The sequence below is a fragment of the Trachypithecus francoisi genome, unplaced genomic scaffold (genome assembly GCF_009764315.1).
Source record: "Trachypithecus francoisi isolate TF-2019V2 unplaced genomic scaffold, Tfra_2.0 Lachesis_group20, whole genome shotgun sequence".
NCBI lineage: Eukaryota > Metazoa > Chordata > Mammalia > Primates > Cercopithecidae > Trachypithecus > Trachypithecus francoisi.
The window spans coordinates 62,718,586-62,740,000 of NW_022681466.1; the positions used below are offsets into that span (position 1 = coordinate 62,718,586).

Genomic DNA, 21,415 nt, shown 5'->3' on the forward strand with positions numbered 1-21,415 from the left:
ATTGACTCATTATATGTTGGATTATCTGAATTAATAATTGTATAAAAATTTCAAGGCCAACATCACAGTCAAAGACTTCAGCTAATATTTTAAGGCAGAAAAGATTAATAATCTAAAAATATATCAAGTTTTGGGCTGGGGGCAGTGGCTGACACCTATAATCCTAGCCCTTTGGGAGGCTGAGGCAGGTGGATTGCCTGAGCTCAGGAGTTCAAGACCAGCCTGGATAACATGGTGAAACCCCATCTCTACTAAAATACAAAAAAATTAGCCAGCTGTGGCAGCATGCACCTGTAATCCCAGTTACTTGGGAGGCTGAGTCAGGAGAATTATTTGAACCCAGGAGGCAGAGGTTGCAGTGAGCTGAGATCGTGCCATTGCACTCCAGCCTGGGTGACAGTGTGAGACTCCATTTCTCTCTATATGTGTATATATATATATACACACACACACGCACACACATATATGTGTATATATATGTGTATATATGTGTATATATACACACACACCTATATACACAAACATATACATATATAACTATATAAACATACATAACTATGTGTGTGTCTATATATATATATAGTTTTTCTTTTTGTTTTTTAGCTCCCAGAGTTATATATATATAGTAAGTACTCAGACATATTTTAAATGTACTGAATTTTTTTTTTTTAAACAAAGAGCTTTTTTCATGGTCTTCCTGGTAGATGTTCTTTGGATTCTGAAATACTGAAACTTGCAGGCTATCTCATGGGGACAATATGGTGGAACACATGGCATTGGGACCAAGTTAGAGAGCCCAGCATACGTAGGTGCCCTGTCAAAAATTTTACTTAAGAACGCTCACTTTCTCAGTTCTCAGTGTCACATGGAATCAAGCCAGACATAGAATGCAGATTGTCCTAAAAACTTTTTTTGTATAAAATTCAAGCTTTGAGTCCTGAACAAATGTTGCTCATGGACATCAGAATGGACCCATGCCTGCTGCTGAAGGGGTTGCTAAGGAACAGAAAGAGCCCCATAAAACCCTGGCTGAGCCAGATCGCTCTGCAAACCTGAACAAAGTTGAAGAGTGCCGCCACAGCCCCTGATCAGTTGCTTTAGATTGCTTGGTAGGGGCTGGATTTCATGCCAGTCAATTAGCTTCATGGCCTCTCCTCTGGATGAATCGTTCCTCAGGATTAGCCATGGAGCAAATGTAAGTTGCATATCGTAAAGCGGGGACAGGAAACAATACAGATGTGGAGCGGCACAAATTGTCTTCTCTGGCTGGAGAGGTAACCAAGCACGTGTACCTTTCCCAGATGGGAGGCCACACATGGGTTGAAAAAAATAGTTCTACCGAACACATACTTCAACTCTGTATTTTCTGATTTTTTTCCCTTTGGACTGGTATATAAACGTTTAAAAAGGAATTTTTTTTTTTTTTTAGACGGATTCTTGCCCTGTCACCAGGCTGCAGTGCAGTGGTGCGATCTCGGCTCACTGCAAGCTCTGCCTCCTGGGTTCAGGCCATTCTCCTGCCTCAGCCTCCTGAGCAGCTGGGATTACAGGTGCCTGCCACCACACCTGGCTAATTTTTGTATTTTTAGTAGAGACGGGGTTTCACCCTGTTAGCCAGGATGGTCTCGATCTCCCGACCTCGTGATCCACCCACCTTGGCCTCTCAAAGTGCTGGGATTACAAGCATGAGCCACCGCACTCAGCCCCCCAAAAAAAGGATTTTTAAAATTCTTGTTTAACCTTCCCTTCAAACTCCAAACAAGCATCTGTGGTCAGGAGTTGGAGACCAATCTGGCCAACATGGTGAAACCCTGTCTCTACTAAAAATACAAAAATTAGCCAGGTATGGGGTGCCTGTTATCCCAGATACTTGGGAAGCTGAGGCAGGAGAATCGCTTGAACCTGTTAAGTGGAGGTTGCGGTGAGCTAAGACCACGCCATTGCACTCTAACCTGGGTGACACAGCAAAACACTGCCAAAAAAAAAAAAAAAAAAAAAAAAAAACCTCCAAACAGGGTGCTAATTAGTGCATCTGTAAATTAATTTATTCCCTCCCTTAGGCAGATACTGGCCTCTGTTCAAACTTTGAGCTAGGTCATCATTAGCTGGTTAAAGCTGATCCTGCCTGTAATTATCTTATATGGCTAACAGTCTCACCATCTGAAACTTCCTGGCAGAATTCATCTGCAAACTATCAGATCATGAGACCCCAGTCAAGAGCAGGTGGAAAGAAACATCAATCAGTGGGTGAATCTGTGCAATTGTGCAAATTATTTCTGTGGGTATGGATTGGAGATAATCCTGTCACAAAGAAGAACCTGAGAACAGTTAAGCAGGTAAGCAAAATCTTTTCATCAGTAATCACAGAATTTTAAAATAACTGTAGTTAAAATACTTCCAGTGAAGAGAACTTTTAATGAGTACAAAAACACAAAAACTATGATGTAAGGTATTTATCCAGGACTAAAGACACGTTCCCCCAGATCAAAATGACCACGTTTTCTGTGCAAGAAAATAAAGAAATGTTTGAGTTCTGAAAACTCCGAAGGCGGACACGTACTTTCCAGCAGTCACAAACATCTCATCGCGGCACCTGGAGAAGATTACATTGGTAGCATTCCCAACATTGAGGCCGGCTGCAGGGCTGCCGCAGATGGCATCTCTCTTAGCTATGCTCCACACCACCACGCTGCCGAAATAAGAAGGACCAAAAAAAAAAGTCAAAGGGAAAACAGGCTTTCAAAATAAGAAACAACCATCTTAGTGGTTCTAGAAAGAAAAAAACACAATAGGTTACTTAAAAACGAACAATGAAATTACCCCACCCCAACATCTCAACCACACCTCCCAAGTAGCTGGGACTACAGGCACACACCACCACACCTGGCTAATTTTTCAGTTTTTGTAGAGACGGGGGTCTCCCTATTAGAAGACACAACAGTGACACATTAAAAATTTGTTGTTGTTGTTGTTTGTTTTTGAGATGGAGTTTCGCTCTTGTTGCCCAGGCTGGAGTGCAATGGTGTGATCTCGGCTCACTGCAACCTCCACCTCCTGGATTCAAGCGATTCTCCTGCCTCAGCCTCCCGAGTAGCTGGGACTACAGGCATGCACCACCACATCTGGGTAATTTTTGTATTTTTAGTAGAGATGGGGTTTCACCATGTTGGCCAGGATGGTTTCGAATGTTGGCCAGGCACGATGGCTCATACCTGTAATCCCAGCACTTTGGGAGGCCGAGGCGGGTGGATCACCTGAGGTCAGGAGTTTGAGACCAACCTGGCCAACATGGTGAAAACTCATCTTTACTGAAAATTTAAAAATTAGCCAGAAGTGGTGGAGTGCGCCTGTAGTTCCCAGCTACTTACGAGGCTGAGGCAGGAGAATCAGGCTAGTCTTGAACTTCTAGGCTCAAGTGATCCTTTTCGCCTTGGCCTCCCGAAGTGCTTGGATTACAGGTGTAAGCCACTGCTCTTGTTGCCTAGGCTGTGTGGCAACAAGCACAAAACAAATTTGTTTTAAAAATAGATAAAACAGCCGCGTGCGGTGGCTCAAGCCTGTAATCCTAGCACTTTGGGAGGCCGAGACGGGCGGATCACGAGGTCAGGAGATCGAGAGCATCCTGGCTAACACGGTGAAACCCCGTCTCTACTAAAAAATACAAAAAAAACTAGCCGGGCGAGGTGGCGGGCGCCTGTAGTCCCAGCTACTCTACTCGGGAGGCTGAGGCAGGAGAATGGCGTAAAACTGGGAGGCGGAGCTTGCAGTGAGCTGAGATCCGGCCACTGCACTCCAGCCTGGGCGACAGAGCAAGACTCCATCTCAACAACAACAACAACAACAAAATAGATAAAACAAAGGGCATGAACATAGAGAGCTTGCCAAATAGATTCCAGCATATCTGTACAATGGAATACTAGGCTATTATGGCAAAGAATGAGATCTATATCTATCTACATGTACATACATAGATGTTCTTGGTATAAAGTTAGTCAAAAAGCACGTTGCATTACAACATGAATACCATGATGACATCAATGCCAAAAGCTTCATAAATAGGTTACAAAATTTAAAAGATACATGCAGGCTGGGGGCAGTGGCTCATGCCTATAATCCCAGCACTTTGGGAAGTCGAGGAGGGTGAATCACCTGAGGTCGGGAGTTCGAGATCAGCCTGACTAACATGAAGAAACCCCGTCTCTACTAAAAACACAAAATTAGCCAGGCGTGGTGGTGCATGCCTGTAATCCCAGCTATTCGGGAGGCTGAGACAGGAGAGCTGCTTGGACCCGGGAGGCAGAGGTTGCAGTGAGCCGAGATCGTGCTGTTGTTGCACTCCAGCCTGGGCAACAAGAGTGAAACTCCATCTCAAAAGAAAAAAAAAAAAAAAATACATGAAAACTATAGGATGTCCACTATAATTGGCAGCTTCCCTCTTGTTTCTTTTCCTCTGTGTAGAAGCTAGATGGGTTGGGTAGAATAAACCCCTGCCACCCATTCAGGGTTGATCCCCTGACTATGCAAACCAGTCAGCAGAACTCCACCCTTCTCACCACAGAGACTATCCAGGGATGGGCATATTGCATTTTTTAGTACAGCGAGGTTTGTTTTCCTTTCTTTCTTTTGGCTTTTCAACATTCTCGAATGTTCTGCAAGCAAATTTTAGGCAGCTTAAAATTACAGAGGAGATTAACAGTTTTGCCAGATGAACCTTGGTTAAGGGGCCATTTTCCCCCCAAGACCTAGTCTTTTTGACGGGGGTGGGATGGGGGTGGCCTAATGACCTAGCTCCAAGAATCTCTGGGGGTGGGACCTAGGCATCAGTGTTTTTTAAATCTTTCTAGGTGATTTCAGTGTGCACCAAAGGTTGAGAATAACTGCTTTAAGTTGAGCGAAGGATGTTGGAACTCTTTCCTTTTGTTGCAGTGGCCAAAGCCATAAGGATGCTCAGGCTTCAGACGGGGCTTTCCTCTAGTGCCAAGAAGGTCTAGTTGGATCCCAGTGAGACCAGTGAAATTACCAAGGCCAACTCCCACCAGCAGATCTGGAAGCTGATCAAAGATGGGCTAATTATCCATAAGCCTGTGACTGTCCATTCCCTGGCTGGAAGCTGGGAAAACACCTTGGCCCACCAGAAGGGCAGGCACATGGGCATAGGTAAGCCAAAGGGTATAGCCCTTTGCCAGAGAAAGTAACTTGGATGAGGAGAATGAGGATTCTGCGCCACCTACTCTGAAGATACCGTGGATCCAAGAAGATTGATCACCACACGTATCACAGCCTCTATCTGAAGGTGGAGGGGAATGTGTTCCAAAAACAACTGGATTCTTATGGAACACATCCGTGAGCTGATGGCAGACGAAGCCTGCGAGAAGCTCCCAGTTGACCAGGCTAAGGCCCACAGATCTAAGACCAAGGAAGTACACAAGCGCCGTGAAGAGCATCTCTGGGCCAAGAAGGAGAAGATCAAGACTTGTCCAGGGAGGAAGAGGCTAAGAAATAGAAGCTCCCCATTTCTTGTCTGTAGATAGCAGTCTTGGCGATTACATAGATCGGTCATTAAAATAAAACAAGCCTTTTTCTGCTTGCAAAAAAAGAAGTTGAGCTAAGAATATTAACAGGGGATTTCTGGATACATTTCTTTTTACTTTTTTTTTTTTTGAGATGGAGTCTCACTCTTGTCCCCAGGCTGGAGTGCAATGGCACGACCCTGGCTCACTGCAACCTCCGCCTCCCAGGTTCAAGCAATTCTCCTGCCTCAGCCTCCTGAGCAGCTGGGATTACAGGTGCCTGTCACCATGTCTGGCTAATTTTTGAATTTTTAGTAGAGATGGGGTCTCGCCATGTTGGCCAGGCTGGTCTCAAACCCCTGACCTCAGTTGATCCACCTGCCTTGGCCTCCCAAAGTGTTGGGATTCCAGGCGCGAGCCACCGCACCTGGCCAATACATTTCTTATCAGAAACAGTCAAGTGGTACTGGGCTAGGGAAGGGGTGACCACTGATGAATGACAAGAAAAGGAGGAAATCTCATGAATATTTTGTTGACTTGCTATATAGTAAGAGAAGGACTATCATTATATAACTATACACAAATATAAATTTCCTTTGTAATAAACCTATGAAGCTCAAATAAGAAAATATACATAGAAGTGTACTGAAGTATTAAATCCCATACAAACTTCAGGTGTTATTATTTTTCTTCTACAGATTGTGTTCCTTTGACATTTACATAGGAATATGTACTGCATTGATTGTTCTTCCTGATATATTTTGTTTGCTTGTTTGTTTATTTATTTGTTTTTAGCTGGAGTCTCGCTCTGTCGCCCAGGCTGGAGTGCAGTGGTGCGATCTTCACTTACTGCAACCTCTGCCTCCCAGGTTCAAGCGATTCTCCTGCCTCAGCCTCCCAAGTAGCTGGGATTACAGGTACTGGCATTACGCCCAGCTAATTTTTGTGTGTGTTTTTTTTTTTTTTTTGAGGCGGAGTCTCGCTCTGTCGCCCAGACTGGAGTGCAGTGGCCAGATCTCAGCTCACTGCAAGCTCCGCCTCCCGGGTTTCCGCCATTCTCCTGCCTCAGTCTCCCGAGTAGCTGGGACTACAGGCACCCGCCACCTCGCCCGGCTAGTTTTTGTATTTTTAGTAGAGACGGGGTTTCACCGTATTAGCCAGGATGGTCTCGATCTCCTGACCTCGTGATCCGCCCGTCTCGGCCTCCCAAAGTGCTGGGATTACAGGCTTGAGCCACCACGCCCGGCCATTTTTGTGTTTTAAGTAGAGATAGCGTTTCACCAGGTTGACCAGGTTGGTCTCGAACTCCTGACCTCAGGTGATCTTCTTGTTTCGGCCTCCCAAAGTGCTGGGATTACAGGTGTGAGCCACCACACCTGGCCGGTTCTTCCTAATATACTTTAAATATACTTTTTTTTTTCAGTTTCCTTTCTGTTCTCTGCCTACCAACTTGACTGTGAATTAACTCAAGGGCAAAGATCATGTCTTGGCAATGCAAGTTCAAGGTGCAGCCTCTGGAGTCATGCTGCTAGGGTTTGTCTTCCAGGTCTGTCACTCAGCAGCTGGCTCCTTACTTGTCACCTGGCACCGATAGCTTCCATCTCTTGAAATTGATGTGGGACTTAATTTAGACGATGCAATGAAAACCTTCAGGTCATGCCTGCCACGTGGTAAGTGCTTTAAAAATGTAGCTGTTGTCTTTCATGACAATGACGATGGGGATGGTGTCCTTCTTTTCAGCAATGGATCTCATATCTAACACACGTTAGAATCATCTGGGACACTTTTTTACAGCTACACCAGAGCTGTACATATTTGGGGGATACAGTGATATTTTGATACCTGTATACAATGTGTAATGATCAAATCAGAGTGGTTGGGATATCCATCACCTCAAACGTTTATCTTTGTGTGGAGAATATTACAATTCTTCCAGCTATTTTGAAATATTCACTGAATTATTAACTATCATTTTCCTGCCATATGATTGAATACTAGCATGTATTCTTTCTATGTAAGTGTATTTTTGTACCCATTAACTAACTTCTCTTATCCCCCCACCTCCTTCCCTTCCCAGCCTCTGCTAACCACTCTCTCCCTCTGTGAGAGCTACTTTTTTTTAACTCCCAGATATGAGTGAGAACATGAGATACTTGTTTCTGTGCCTGGCTTATTCCATTGAATATAATCACCTCCAGTTACATTCATGTTGCTGCAATGACAAGCGCTCATTCTTAAAAAAAAAAAAGAAAAAAAGTCTTGGCCAGGAATAGTGGCTCACACCCGTAATCCCTGCACTTTGGGAGGCTGAGGCAGGTGGATCATCTGAGGTCAGGAGCTTGAGACCAGCCTGGCCAACATGGAGAAACCCTGTCTCTACTGAAAAAAAAAAAAAAAGAAATTTAAAAAATTAGCCAGGCGTGGTGATGCATGCCTGTAATCCCAGCTCCCAGCTACTCGGGAAGCTGAGGCAGGAGAATTGCTTGAACCTGGGAGGCAGAGATTGCAGTGAGCCGAGATTGCGCCATAGAACTCCAGCCTGGGCAACAGGAGTAAAACTCCATCCCAAAAAAAAAAAAATTCTTTTCTGTGGCTAAAAAAATATTCTGTTGGGTATGGAATATGGAAGGAACATACCTCAACATGATAAAGACCTTATGTGACAAACCCACAGCTAATATCACACTGAATGGGGTGAAATTGAAAGCCTTTCCACTAAGACCTGAAACAAGATATGGATGCTGTCAGATCCCAGGGTCCAGGTCCAGCCCGTGCTGAAGTCCGAGGGGAGTGGGTGGATGAGCAGGAAGAACACTTGGGGACTGTAGGCAGGTGGAAGATGATTTTATTCAGCAGCAGCCCTCATCAACAGCTTTCTCACACTGTCCGCCCTGCCTGTGCTTCTTGAGCTGGCAGCTCCCACATACAGCTGCGCAGCCAGCTCTACCCTGGCTTCAGGGTCAGCAGCTTAACTCTTTGCCTCTCTGGGCACGAGTGACCTGAGCTGTGTCCTGGCTCCCCTTTGTCCATCTGCAAAGATGGACAGCTCTGGCTCTCTCTCTCTTTCTTGGGAGCCAGGGCACCTGCACAGTGTCCACAGGGCAATTATACCTTTAACAGACAATAGTGGTGTAGAGCCAAGTGATGGCCTTTCCCATGTTATGGCTACAAGGCTGTGTTAGCAGTGGAATTATACGCCTGGGCTCTAAACTTGCTGAGTCACGCAGGATGTAAACATCCTTCCTTGGCCTCTCCTTGACCAAAGCACAGCCATGTTCCTTATGGATGCTCACTCTGGCCACTTTTGTTCAACACAATACTGGGAAGCTTGTATAACTCTTAGAGCTCAGGCCAATCAAATTGGACTCTCTGAAGGCACACCCAGGCACCAGTGATTCCCTAAAGCTGCCCGGGTGATCTCAACAAGCAGCCAAGTTCAAAAACCACTCTTTTAGGGTATTTTTCTCAGAGGCTTTTCAGACAATGCACACTGCAATATAGACGGACCAAGAGAGAACATTAGAGGGGACAGGACTCTTGTCACTTCTGGAAATACACCTGGCAGAAAATACGCAAATATTGCACACTTGGCATCTGAGAAAGTATCTTGCATCTTTACAAAACTTAAATAAATTTATAAGAAAAAACAAAAACCCCATTAAAAAGCAGGTAAAGGACGTGAACATTTCGCAAAAGAAGACATACATGCAGCCAACAAGCATAGGAAAAAAGGCTCAATATCACTGGTCATTAGAGAAATGCAAATCAAAACCACAGTGAGATACCATCTCATATCAGTCAGAACAACTATTATTAAAAAGTCAAAAAATAACAGATGCTGGTGAGGTTGCAAAGAAAAGGGAATGCTTATAACACTATTGGTGGAAGTGTAGATTAGTTGAACCATTGTGGAAAGCAGGGTGGTGATTGCTCAGAGAGCTGCAAACAGAACTATCATTAAATCCAGCAATCCCATTACTGGCTACATACTCAAAGGAATATACGTAGTTCTAGCATAAAGACATATCTGATTGTATGTGCATCACAGCACTATTCACAATAGCAAAGACATGGAATCAGCCTAAATGCTCATCAGTGGTAGACTGGATAAAGAAAATGTGGTACATATACATCATGGAATACTATGCAGCCATAAAAAAGAATGAAATCATGTCCGTTACAGGAACGTAGATGGAGCTGGAGGCCATTATCCTTAGCAAGCTAATGCAGGAATAGAAAACCAAATACCACATGCTCTTACTTATAATTGGGAGCTAAATGATGAGAACACATGAATGCATAGAAGGGAACACAGACACTGGGGCCTGTTTGAGGGTGGAGGGTGGGAGGAGGGAGAAGATCACAGAAAATAACTACTGGGTACTAGGCTGAGTACCTGGTTGATGAAATAATCTGTATAACTGTGACTTAAGTTTACCTATATAAAAAACCTGCACGTGTACCTCTGAACCTAAAATAAAAGTTAAAAAAAATAAGGCAAATAAGTAAGTATGTTTAGTTCATTACCTTCCATCATCTGGGCCTCCTAGTGATACCAAGTACAAATCATTTGGAGAAAAGGCCAGAGCTTCAATTTTGCCCTTGTGAAGGGACAGCCGAGCAAGCAGCTCTCTTTTCTTATAATCCCACAAAATGATATCTGCCTGGGGACAAGAACACACCGTCAGATCATAGGGAGGCATTAAAACCATCTGAGGAGATGACTACCCTTCTTGGTGAAAAACAGTTAGTACTGTCACTTTTCTTTTTTTCTTTCTTTCTTTTTTTTTTGAGACAGAGTCGTGCTCTTTTTTGCCCACGCTGGAGTGTAGTGGCATGATCTCTGCTTACTGCAACCTCCACCTCCTGGGTTCAAGCAGTTCTCCCTATCTCAGCCTCCTGAGTAGCTGGGATTACAGTCACGCGCCACCACACCCAGCTAATTTTGTATTTGTAGTAGAGACGGGGTTTCACCATGTTGGCTAGGCTGGTCTCGAACTCCTGACCTCAGGTGATCTGCCCGTCTCAGCCTCCCAAAGTGCTGGGATTACAGGTGTGAGCTGCCGCGCCTGGCCCGTTCTATCACTTTTCTAGAAATCAGATCCAGTTCTACAAACGTGACAGCAACACAATGTAAACAGCTTTAAGCAGGAACTTTTGTTTGTGAGCATTATCGGTCACAAGGTGCAACCTTGGGTGTAAAATCATCAGAGTCCTTCACTCCCGGTCTGACGGAATGAAGATGAGTTAAAAGAGAAGTCAAAAGGAAGAAGAAGGAAGAATAAAGCACATTGCCACACAGAACTAACAACTTGTGGCGGCGTAGTTCTTCTAGGGAGGCACCTCTAGATAAATTGACGAGTTGTTTTCACTGTATTCACCTTGAACCCCATGAATGTGACTTGTCCGGAGGCGATGTACTGTCCGGACCTGGAGATGGCCAAGCAGGAGACGTTGTTGCCGTGACCCTGCAGGAAGTTCTGCTCTTGAGTATTTATTGCCTGAATGAGGATTGTGCAACCAAGAGGAAAAATCAGATGCTCCTGGTCAGGATGGCATTTGAGACCAGTGGGCACATGTCCTAAAAGAGAGAGATGCACAGTAATAATAATCAACTGCAGAAGTGGCTGGGAATTTTCTACTTGAGTACAAAAGACAACACTTTTTTTTTTTTTTTTGAGACAGAGTCTTGCTCTTGTCGCCCAGCCTGGAGTGCAACGGTGCAGACTTGGCTCACCGCAACCTCCACTTCCTGGGTTCAAGTGATTCTCCTGCTTCAGCCTCCCGAGTAGCTGGGATTACAGGCACCTGCCACCACATCCAGCTAATTTTTTTTTTTTTTTTTGTATTTTTAGTAGAGCCGGGGTTTCACCATATTGGTCAGGCTGGTCCTGAACTCCTGTTCTCGTGATCCGCCCACTTCAGCCTCCCAAAGTGCTGGGATTACAGGCGTGAACCACCACTCCCAGCCAACACTTTTAAAATAAGCCTTAGTTCAGCTAAAATAAGTTGGGGAAATAGGTAATTTTATTTCACTGACAACAAGGTATATCTAGTAATCACTTCTTAAACTTTGATGTTTATAAAAATCCCTGATGGATCCTGTTAAAATGCAGATTCCTATTTCAGGTCTGAGAAGGGGTTGAGATTCTGTATTTCTCATAAGCTCCTAAGTGATGCTGATGCTGCTCCAGCAAGGCCTACGGCCAATTCTCGTAATCCTAAAAAGCGTGAGTGCATGGAGCGTGAGCAGCCTGCTTGGGTGAACGCACAGACATAGGGAGAACGCGAGTCAACTACCTCAGGCAAAGGTTGGGTAAAGATAAAAATTTGGCCTATTTTACTTCACCTGGCCTATAATATTCTCCAGGTTCATCCATGTCTTTACAAATGGCATGATTTCCTTCTTTTTAAAGGCTAAGTAATATTACATTGCATGGCCAGGCGCGGTGGCTCACGCCTGTAACCCCAGCACTTTGGGAGGCCGAGGCGGGCGGATCACGAGGTCAGGAGATCGAGACTGTCCTGGCCAACATGGTGAAACCCCGTCTCTACTAAAAATACGAAAAAATTAGCTGGGCGTGGTGGCGGGCGCCTGTAGTCCTAGCTACTCGGGAGGCTGAGGCAGGAGAATGGCGTGAACCCAGGAGGCGGAGCTTGCAGTGAGCCGAGATTGCACCACTGCACTCCAGCCTGCGCGAGAGTGAGACTCTGTCTCAAAATAAAATAAATAAACAAATAAATAAAAAACCAGAGCGAGTCTGTGTGTGTGTGTGTGTGTGTGTGTATATATATATAAAACATTGTGTGTGCCTGTGTATGTGTGACATTTTCTTTATTCATTCATCTGTTGATGGACATTTCGGTTGTTTCCACATCTTGACTATTGCAAATAGTGCTGATCATAGCGCTGAACAGAACATAGACGTGCAAATATTTCTTCCATATACTGATTTCATTTCCTTGTACCCATAAGTGGGATTGCTAGATCATCTGGTAGTTTTCTTTTTAATTTTTTGAGGAAACTCTACACTGTTTTCCATAATGGCTGCACCAATTTACATTCCCACCAACAGTGGACAGGGGATCCCTTTCTCCACGTTCTCGCCAGCTTGTTATCTTTTGTCTGTGTGATAATAGCCATTCTAACAGGTGTGAGGTGATATATCATTTGGGCTTTGATTTGCATTTCCCCGATGACTAGTGATGTTGAGTACCTTTTTATATACCCGTTGCCCATTTGTATGTCTTCTTTTGAGGATTATCTATTCAGGTCCTTAATTCTTTTTTTTTTTTTTTTTTTTAAATGAACCTGGAGGACATTATGCTAAGTGAAGCCAGACACAGAAAGGCAAATACTGCATGGTGATCTCACTTAAATGTGGAACCTGAAAAAGCCAAATGTATAAAAGCAGAGAGTAGAATGGTGTTTGCTAGGGGTGGGGGAATGAAGAGATGTTGGTCAAAGGGTGCAAAGGTCCGCTGCACAGGATAAAGAAGTTCTAGAGACCTAATGTACAGCATGGTCACAGTTAATAATACTGCACTGTGGCCAGGTGCGGTGGCTCACGCCTGGAATCCCAGCACTTTGGGAGGCCAAGGCGGGTGGATCACCTGAGGTCAGGAGTTCAAGACCAGCCTGGCCAACATGGTGAAACCCCATCTCTACTAAAAATACAAAAAATCAGCTGGGCGTGGTGGTGGGCGCCTGTAATCCCAGCTACTCAGGAGGCTGAGGCAGGAGAATCACTGGAACCTGGGAGGCGGAGGTTGCAGTGAGCTGAGATTGCATTATTGCACTCCAGCCTGGGTGACAAGAACAAAACTCCATCTCAAAAAATAAATAAATAAATAAAAAATAATAATAATACTGTATTGTATATTTGAAATTTGCTAAAAGAGTTGATCTTGTTTTCATCGCACACAAAAAGTAACTATGTGAGGTGAATATGTGAATTAGTTTGATTGTAGACATCATTTCAGCATGTGTATATCAACACATTATGTTATACACTTTGAATTGATACAACTTTAATATGTCAAGTATGCCTCGATATAACCAGGAAAATAATTTTTTTTTAAATTTCGGTTTCAGTTCTGAGTGCCCAGCAGGTGCTCTGGAGAGCCTGGGACCTTTCACGGTGACGCCTCTTTCCACAGGCAGCTCCTGTACTCCAAATATCTGCCAAGGTAACACTATTGCTTCCATGTTAGAGAAAAGTTTGTTTGCTTGAATGCAATTATTGTTTTGCTTGAGTTGGTAGATTATTCACTAAAATCAGTTTCAGGAGAACAGGACCTTCAGCAAAAATAAAAGACAATACACTGACCAACAACTCTGGGAATAGGCTGATCAGCCTGGTAAGAACAGGGCAGATGACATCTGCAGAAGGCCCCAGAATATTGACTAACTGCCTATCTGAGACTGCGCGAGTTTCATAAAAATGCTTTGATCATTATTTTCTCTAATTTCCCCGATCCAGAGACTCAACTCCGTGAGGTGGTCTTTGAATGCTAGTTTATTGCCTCCCCTGGGTTGCTGGCTTCCTCAATAAAGCTAACCTTCCTTTCAGCAAAGCTCATCTCTTGAGTTTTTAGCTTTCAAGTGACAAGTGGCCCAAACCTGATTTTGGTTACACCAAGAACCATCTCAACAATGATAAACCCTTGTAATATGTTTTAATATGAAACAGACCGAGGTCCTCCATTACTACTCACCTATGGTTAGAATTTTTTTGATTGCTCTTCGTGTTTATTTTACAATATAAACTTTCATGTCACCTTGGCTATTCAAAATTCATGATTGTGTTTTTAGTGAGATAGTATTAAATGTACAGATTAACTTAAGGAAAAGTGATTTTTATAATAATACAAAATACCTCTATTTTAAAAACAGGGTATGTTTCTTGATAAGTCCCCTTTTATGTCTTCTAGTAGCATTTTCCATTTTTTTCTCGTAATGATCTCACTCATTTCTTATTACATTTATTCTTGGGTTTTGAAAAATCTTTTTTGTTGCTATCTCCTTCTCCATCAAAAGAGTCATAAATATTTATTAATATAATCTTCTTGTTTTTAAATGAATGCTTCTTTTATATTTAACTCCCTCTGGAATTTATTTTGGTGCTTTATGTGATTCCTGTAACTAAATGGATTATTTTTGCTCAAATGGCCAAATGTAATTATTGAATAAATGATTCTTTTCATTTTAATTGAGCGTTCCTTTTTTATGCAGTATGTTCTTATAATAGTAAGGTTTATGTCTTTGGGGTGATCTACTCCTACTAAAAATATTTTTACTTTTTCTAATTGCAGGTTCTTTATAAACAATCATATGGCTATCCATATGGAAAAATTAAACTTAGATTCACAATTCACACCTTATACAAATAATATCTTCCAGGTAGATCAAAGACCTAAATGTGAAAAACAAGATGACGTATACAAAAAGTGTAAGAAATGGCTTTCTAACTACGACACAAAAAGAGCAAATCATAAAAGAAAAGGCTGATATATTTACCCAGTTATGTTAAAAATGAAAAACATTTAGGCCGGGCTGGGCGGCTCACGCCTGTAATCCCAGCACTTTGGGAGGCCGAGGCAGGCAGATCACTTGAGACCAGGAGTTTGAGACCAGCCTGGCCAATATGGCGAAACCCTGTCTCTACTAAAAATACAAAAATTAGCCGGGTGTGATGGTGGGCACCTATAATCCCAGCTACTTGAGAGGCTGAGGCAGGAGAATCACTTAAACCGGGGAGGTGGATGTTGCAGTGAACTGAGGATTGTGCCACTGCACTACAGCCTGGGTGACAGAGTGAGACCCTTTCAAAAATAAATAAATAAATAAATAATAAATAAATAAATAAATAAATAGTTTAATGACAAAAGACATTGTTATTGGAAGGATGAAGAGAAAAACACAAACGAGAAGATATTTTCAATGTATACAATAGATCATCTCCATAATATATGAAGAACTCCTACAAGGCAATAAGGAAAACATAGGTTTCTCAATAGAAAAATGGGCAAAGGATATGGATAGCCAGTTTATGCTGAAGGAAATTCAAAACCAAATAAATATACAAAAAGAGATGCAACATCATAAGTAACCAGGAAAATGTAAATTCTGTCCGAAATGAGATACCGTGTCATATCCACCAAAATGGCTAAAATTAAGATGACTGACAGTACCAGGCATCAGTGTTGATGTGGAACAAAGGGAACGCTCATAAAATGCTTGGTGGGAGAGTAAATTGGTCTAATTGCTTTGGAAAACAATGTGTCTTTGTTGATGATGCTTGAGCTCGTACATGCCCCAGGACCCAGCTACTCTACTCTTAGGTGTGTAACCTGCCCAGAGATAACCTTGTAACATGCAGGTGTGTATTTCTTCAGATTTATTTTTGGTTCTTTGTTGCAAACTAGAAGAGTCAACTCTGGCTAAATGTAGCAGAAAAAGAATTATATGGAAGGAATACATACTGCTCACACAACTGGCAGGAAGTTTGGATCACACTTGAAAAACAGGCAGAACTAATAGCTAGGCGAGACCAAGTGACATGAACTAAAGACCTCTCATGGCCACACTGCTCAATGCTCAATGCAGTATTTGACTCCCAAGATGCTCTGCTCCTTTGCATCACTCCTGTAAGAGTGGAACTGCTGAGCGGGAATGTCTGATTGGCTGAGCCAATTATGTTACATCTCTCAACTGACTGCCGAGGAATTAGGAGAGAAACTATGTGCCCCTTCTAGGCTCTCACTAAAGCAATAGAACCAGCTCCTACCTATCTTGGGATACTTCTCAAAGAGAATAGTATTCAGATATGGAGTAACTAAAACTACGCATGTCCACTACAACTTATATTCTTTGCTCTCTTCTCCAGACTTACTCACACACACTCCATTTTCTCTCTCTCTCCCTCCTTCTTTGTCTCCCTCTGTCCCTCCCTCTCTCTCCTCTCTCTCTATGCCCTCTCTCTCTCTCAAACATATGTACACTTTAAACTGTAATAGGCTCATATCATACACACTGTATGGCAAATTGCATTTTATACTTAACATGTCTCTGACATCTTTCCTCATTGGTTTATATACATCTATCCCATTTTTCTTAAGGATTATATAGCATTGAATTGCACAAAAGGCATACAATTTTTAAAATTATTGGAGTGAAATTCACACAACATAAAATCAACTATTTTAACATGAACAGTTCAGTGGCATTTAGTGCATTCACAATGCTGTGCAACCACCACTTCTGTCTAGTTCAAAAACATTTCAGGAGCAAAACTTCTTACCAATGGACATTTGGGTTGTTTCTTCCAATGTTTCAGCTATTATAGACAATATTACAGTGAACTTCATTGTACATAATTTTTTGAAAACTTGAATAAGTGATTCAAGTTCTTAAAAGCTCAAAGATTATCCTCATTAAAAATTGTAATAGATACTATAAAACTGGCCTTCAAAAAGGTTGTAAAATTAATACTAATTAATACTGGCAATAGTAATTGAGAATCATTTCTTATTCTCACCTTACTACATTACCCGTTTTTTTTTTTTTTTTTTTTTAACCTTTGCCAGTTTGAGAAGCTTTAATAGTTTTTTAATAGTTTTTTTTTTTTTTTTGACAAGGTTTCACTCTGTTGCCCAGGCTGGAGTGCAGTGGTACAATGATGGCTCACTGCAGCCTCTACCTCCTGGGCTCAGGTGATCCTCCCACCTCAGCCTCTCAAATAGCCGGGACTACCGCCATGGCTGGCTAATTTTTTGTGTTTTTTATAGAGATGGGGTTTCACCATGTTGCCCAGGCTGGTCTCGAACTCACAGCCTCAAAGAATCTTCCTGCCTCAACCTCCCAAAGTGCTGAGATTACAGGTGTAAGCCACTGCGCATGATCTTTAACAGCATTTTTTAGCTTTTTGAGCTAATAGCCATTTATATTTCCTTGCCCATTACCTATTTACAGGGTCTGTCTGGCCTCTTTTTTTTTTTTTTTTTTAAATAAGGTCCAGGGAGTAAATATTTTAGGCTTTGTGGGCAATATGGTCTCTTGCAACTACTCATCTCTGCTAGTGTGGTATAAAAGCAGCCATAGACAATACATAAACGAACGGGCACAGCTACATTCCAGTAAAACTTTATTTACAAAAACAGGCAGTGCAGTGGGCCAGATTTGGCCCATGGGCTATAGTTAGTAGACTCCTGATCTATTTTGTTGTTGTTGCTATTTTTAGTTTATAAGAACTCTTTGTATACCATAATAGGAAAATCTTGGGCTACCTACTCCAGTCAACGGATGGATGTGACCAAATCCTTAATAACTATAATTTTATTAAATGTTTTTAACACAAATATATTTGGTTTGCTTAAGTAATTCCTGTCAAAATACAATACCTACAAGTGTCGAGTACAGTTACATATTGATACCCTAAAGTTAAAATTCAAGTTTAAGGCCAGTTGCAGTGACTCATGCCTGTAATCCCGGGACTTTGGGAGGCCCAGGTGGGTGGATCACCTGAGATCAGGAGTTCGAGATCAGCCTGGCCAACGTGGCGAAACACCGTCTCTATTAAAAATACAAAAGTTAGCCAGGCATGGTGGCAGATGCTTGTAATCCCAGCTACTTGGGAGGCTGAGGCAGGAGAATCTCTTGAACCCAGGAGGCGGAGGTTGCAGTGAGCCAAGATTGCACCACTGCACTCCAGCCTGGGCGACAGGGTGAGACTCCATCTCAAAAAAAATTCAAGGTGAATAATGTAACACTACAGTGAGTTTCAGTGTTGCAATGATAAAAGGGGCCTTGCTTTTGTTTCTAATTTGTTTCCATCTGAAGTCTAAACTCAATCACTTGGCATTTAAGGACTCTGAAATGTAATTTCAGCTTCTCTTTCCTGTGTTATCCTGCCAGTCCCTGATACTGAAGCCACACCAAGCTATTTGCCGTTCTGCAACCAGGCCCTGCACTCTCCACTTTTCGTCCTTTGCGGCCCCCCCCCCCCCGCCATAGCTATAACCTGAAATATTCTGCCTTCAATCTTTACCCGCTGACTCCTAGTCAAAATCTTATCTCCCAAACCTTATGAAAGTTCTGCCTTTACTCTCTCTTTTTTTTTGAGAGTTAGGATAGCTTTTTAACATAAACATTTTTCAGTGAAGACAAAATACAGAAAACTCAATAACTTTTGTAAACTAAAAATAAAATCCTAAACTCCCCAATCCCCATGCTGCCCTACCCCAGCCAATGACTGAACAGATCCCCTTTTGGACAAAGGGACCCCCAAAACACCTTAAAGCTGAGTGCCCAGACTTGACGGAATGGGAGGTCAGGCATGCCTCATTATACCCCCTCTCTTTTGTGGTTTAGACACAACTGCTCAGCATTAATGTTAAAATAGAGATCATAAGATTGACAGAAACAGACTCTGTGTGGAAATAAGATATCAAAGTATAAACAGGACCTAAGGCCATGCACCCCTCCCCACTATGGCTGGGTGCGGTGGCTCACGTCTGTAATCCCAGAACTTTGGGAGGCCAAGGCGGGTGGATCACCTAAGGTCAGGAATTGGAGACTAGCCTGGCCAACATGGTGAAACTCTGTCTCTACTGAAAATACAAAAATTAGCCAGGCGTGGTGGTGGGTGCTTATCATCCCAGCTACTCTGGAGGCTGAGGCAGGAGAAAATTTGAATCCAGGAGGTGGAGGTTGTAGTCAGCTGAGATCGTGCCGGAGCGAGACTCCGCCGTCTCAAAAAAATAAATAAAATAAACTATGCACTGCCACAAGGTTTTTCTTTTCCTTTGGCAGCTAAACAAGCACTTATCTCGAGATAAGCAATATGAAAACAACTGCAACCCGTCGAGTTCATAGGCACTTACTAACTGAAGCCCTGTTCAACCCGCCATAAGAACAGTTTTGATTGGACAGCAGAATGATTTCCATAATGTTCTCCTGGTAAGAAGACCACCCACCACGGACTGCCTCTGGCCAGTTTACTGAGGCTTCCCACTTAATGTGCCTTCATGTCCTGAAAAGGCCTTTTGACATATAGGACCTAATTGTAACACATTTAAATGTTAGGTCTCCATCCCAAGGTGAACATGGGTCATATATTATATCAATGTTTGTTCAATACACAAGTGTCTGGACCACCTTCATAAGCATTCATAGCTCCTCCTATAACCTGATGAATATGTATGTATGTTTGTTTGTTTATTTATTTATTTATTTATTGAGACAGAGTCTTGCCCTGTCCCCCAGGCTGGAGTGCAGTGGCATGATCTCAGCTCACTGCAACATCCGCCTCCCAAGTTCAAGTGATTCTCCTGCCTCAGCCTCCCAAGAAGCTGGGGTTACCTACCACCATGCCCAGCTAATTTTTGTATTTTTAGTATAGATGGGGTTTCACCATGTTGGACCAGGATGGTCTTGAACTCCTGACCTCAGGTGATCTACCTGCCTCGGCCTCCCAAAGTGCTGGGATTACAGGTGTAAGCCACCACAGCCAGCGTGAATATGTATGTTTAGACAATCAGTTCAACATAAAGCTCCTACCCCAGCTCCTCCTCCTTTGAAGTGCCTGTCTCTGGCCTTGGCCTGAGGCACGCTTCTCAGCCTGTAGGATGACCACCTTACAGGACACAGCCCTTTAAAAGAAATCAGTCTCCTCTCCTTTTCTAAATTTGTAGATCTTGTGATTTTTTTTAAGTAAACACACCTGTTTATAGCCCAGATCAAGAAGTAGAACATGAGCACACCCAGAGGTCTCCCGTGCTCCTTCTCCCAGTCTCTGTCTCCTGAAAGGTTGTCACTGTTCTGACTTTTATTCCTGTAGATTCAATTCCCTCCTTTTAAAACTTTATATGAATGGAACAATACAATCTGTACTCTTTTGTATCTGGCTTTTTTGGTTAACATCATATGTTTGTGAGATCCATCCATGTTGTATATAGCAGTAGTTCATTCTTTTCAATTCTTGCAGAGGAATTAAATTGTATGAATACAATATACTACAATTGATTTGTCCTTTCCACTTTTGATGAAGATTTTGGTTGTTTCTAATATTTAGTTATGAGAAATAATGCAGCCAGGCGCGGTGGCTCACACATGTAATCCCAGCACTTTGGGAGGCTGAGGCAGGTGGATTACGAGGTCAGGAGATCGAGACCATCCTAGCTAACACGGTGAAACCCCGTCTCTATTAAAAATACAAAAACTAGCCGGGGGTAGTGGCTGGCGCCTGTAGTCCCAGCTACTTGGGAGGCTGAGGCAGGAGAATGGCGTGAACTCGGGAGGTGGAGCTTGCAGTGAGCCGAGATGGCGCCACTGCACTCCAGCCTGGGCGACAGAGTGAGACTCCGTCTCAAAAAAAAAAAAAAGAAAAAGAAAAAGAAAGACTATATATTATCATAAAGCCAGCAAGGTAAAAACAATTTGATCATATGGGGTCATTCTAAAAGGGAAAGAAAATTAGTAATTGCCATGGAAGACACTGGCATATAATTTATCATATATTTGCGCTTGGAACTCTACAACCACAGCACGAATTCAGTTGCAGAGTTTGTTTTCTTTCTTTTTTTTTTTTTTTTGAGACGGAGTCTCCCTCTGTCGCCCAGGCTGGAGTGCAATGGCGTGATCTCGGCTCACTGCAGCCTCTGCCTCCCGGGTTCAAGCGATTCTCCTGCCTCAGCCTCCTGATTAGCTGGGATTACAGGTGCCCGCCATCACGCCCGGCTAATTTTTGTATTTTTAGTAGAGATGGGGTTTCACCATGTTGATCAGACTGGTCTCGAACTCCTGACCTCAGGTGATCCACTGCCTCAGCCTCCCAAAATGCTGGGATTGCAGGCTTGAGCCACTGCCCCCGGCCTTAGTTGCAGAGTTCTATGTGTGTGGTTCT

General features: G+C 42.9%; 1 protein-coding gene across 1 annotated transcript in view; it reads right to left on the reverse strand.

Moving 5' to 3' along the window:
* Positions 1–21,415, reverse strand: part of CFAP52 (cilia and flagella associated protein 52) — a 67,568-nt gene that overhangs the window by 45,004 nt on the left and 1,149 nt on the right. Inside the window, exons 2-4 of the mRNA XM_033184566.1 lie at positions 10,892–11,091; positions 10,038–10,174; positions 2,561–2,689 (exon numbers count right to left, since the gene is read on the reverse strand). Coding sequence (XP_033040457.1) covers positions 2,561–2,689; positions 10,038–10,174; positions 10,892–11,091 — 466 coding nt within the window. The remainder of the gene's footprint in view (positions 1–2,560; positions 2,690–10,037; positions 10,175–10,891; positions 11,092–21,415) is intronic.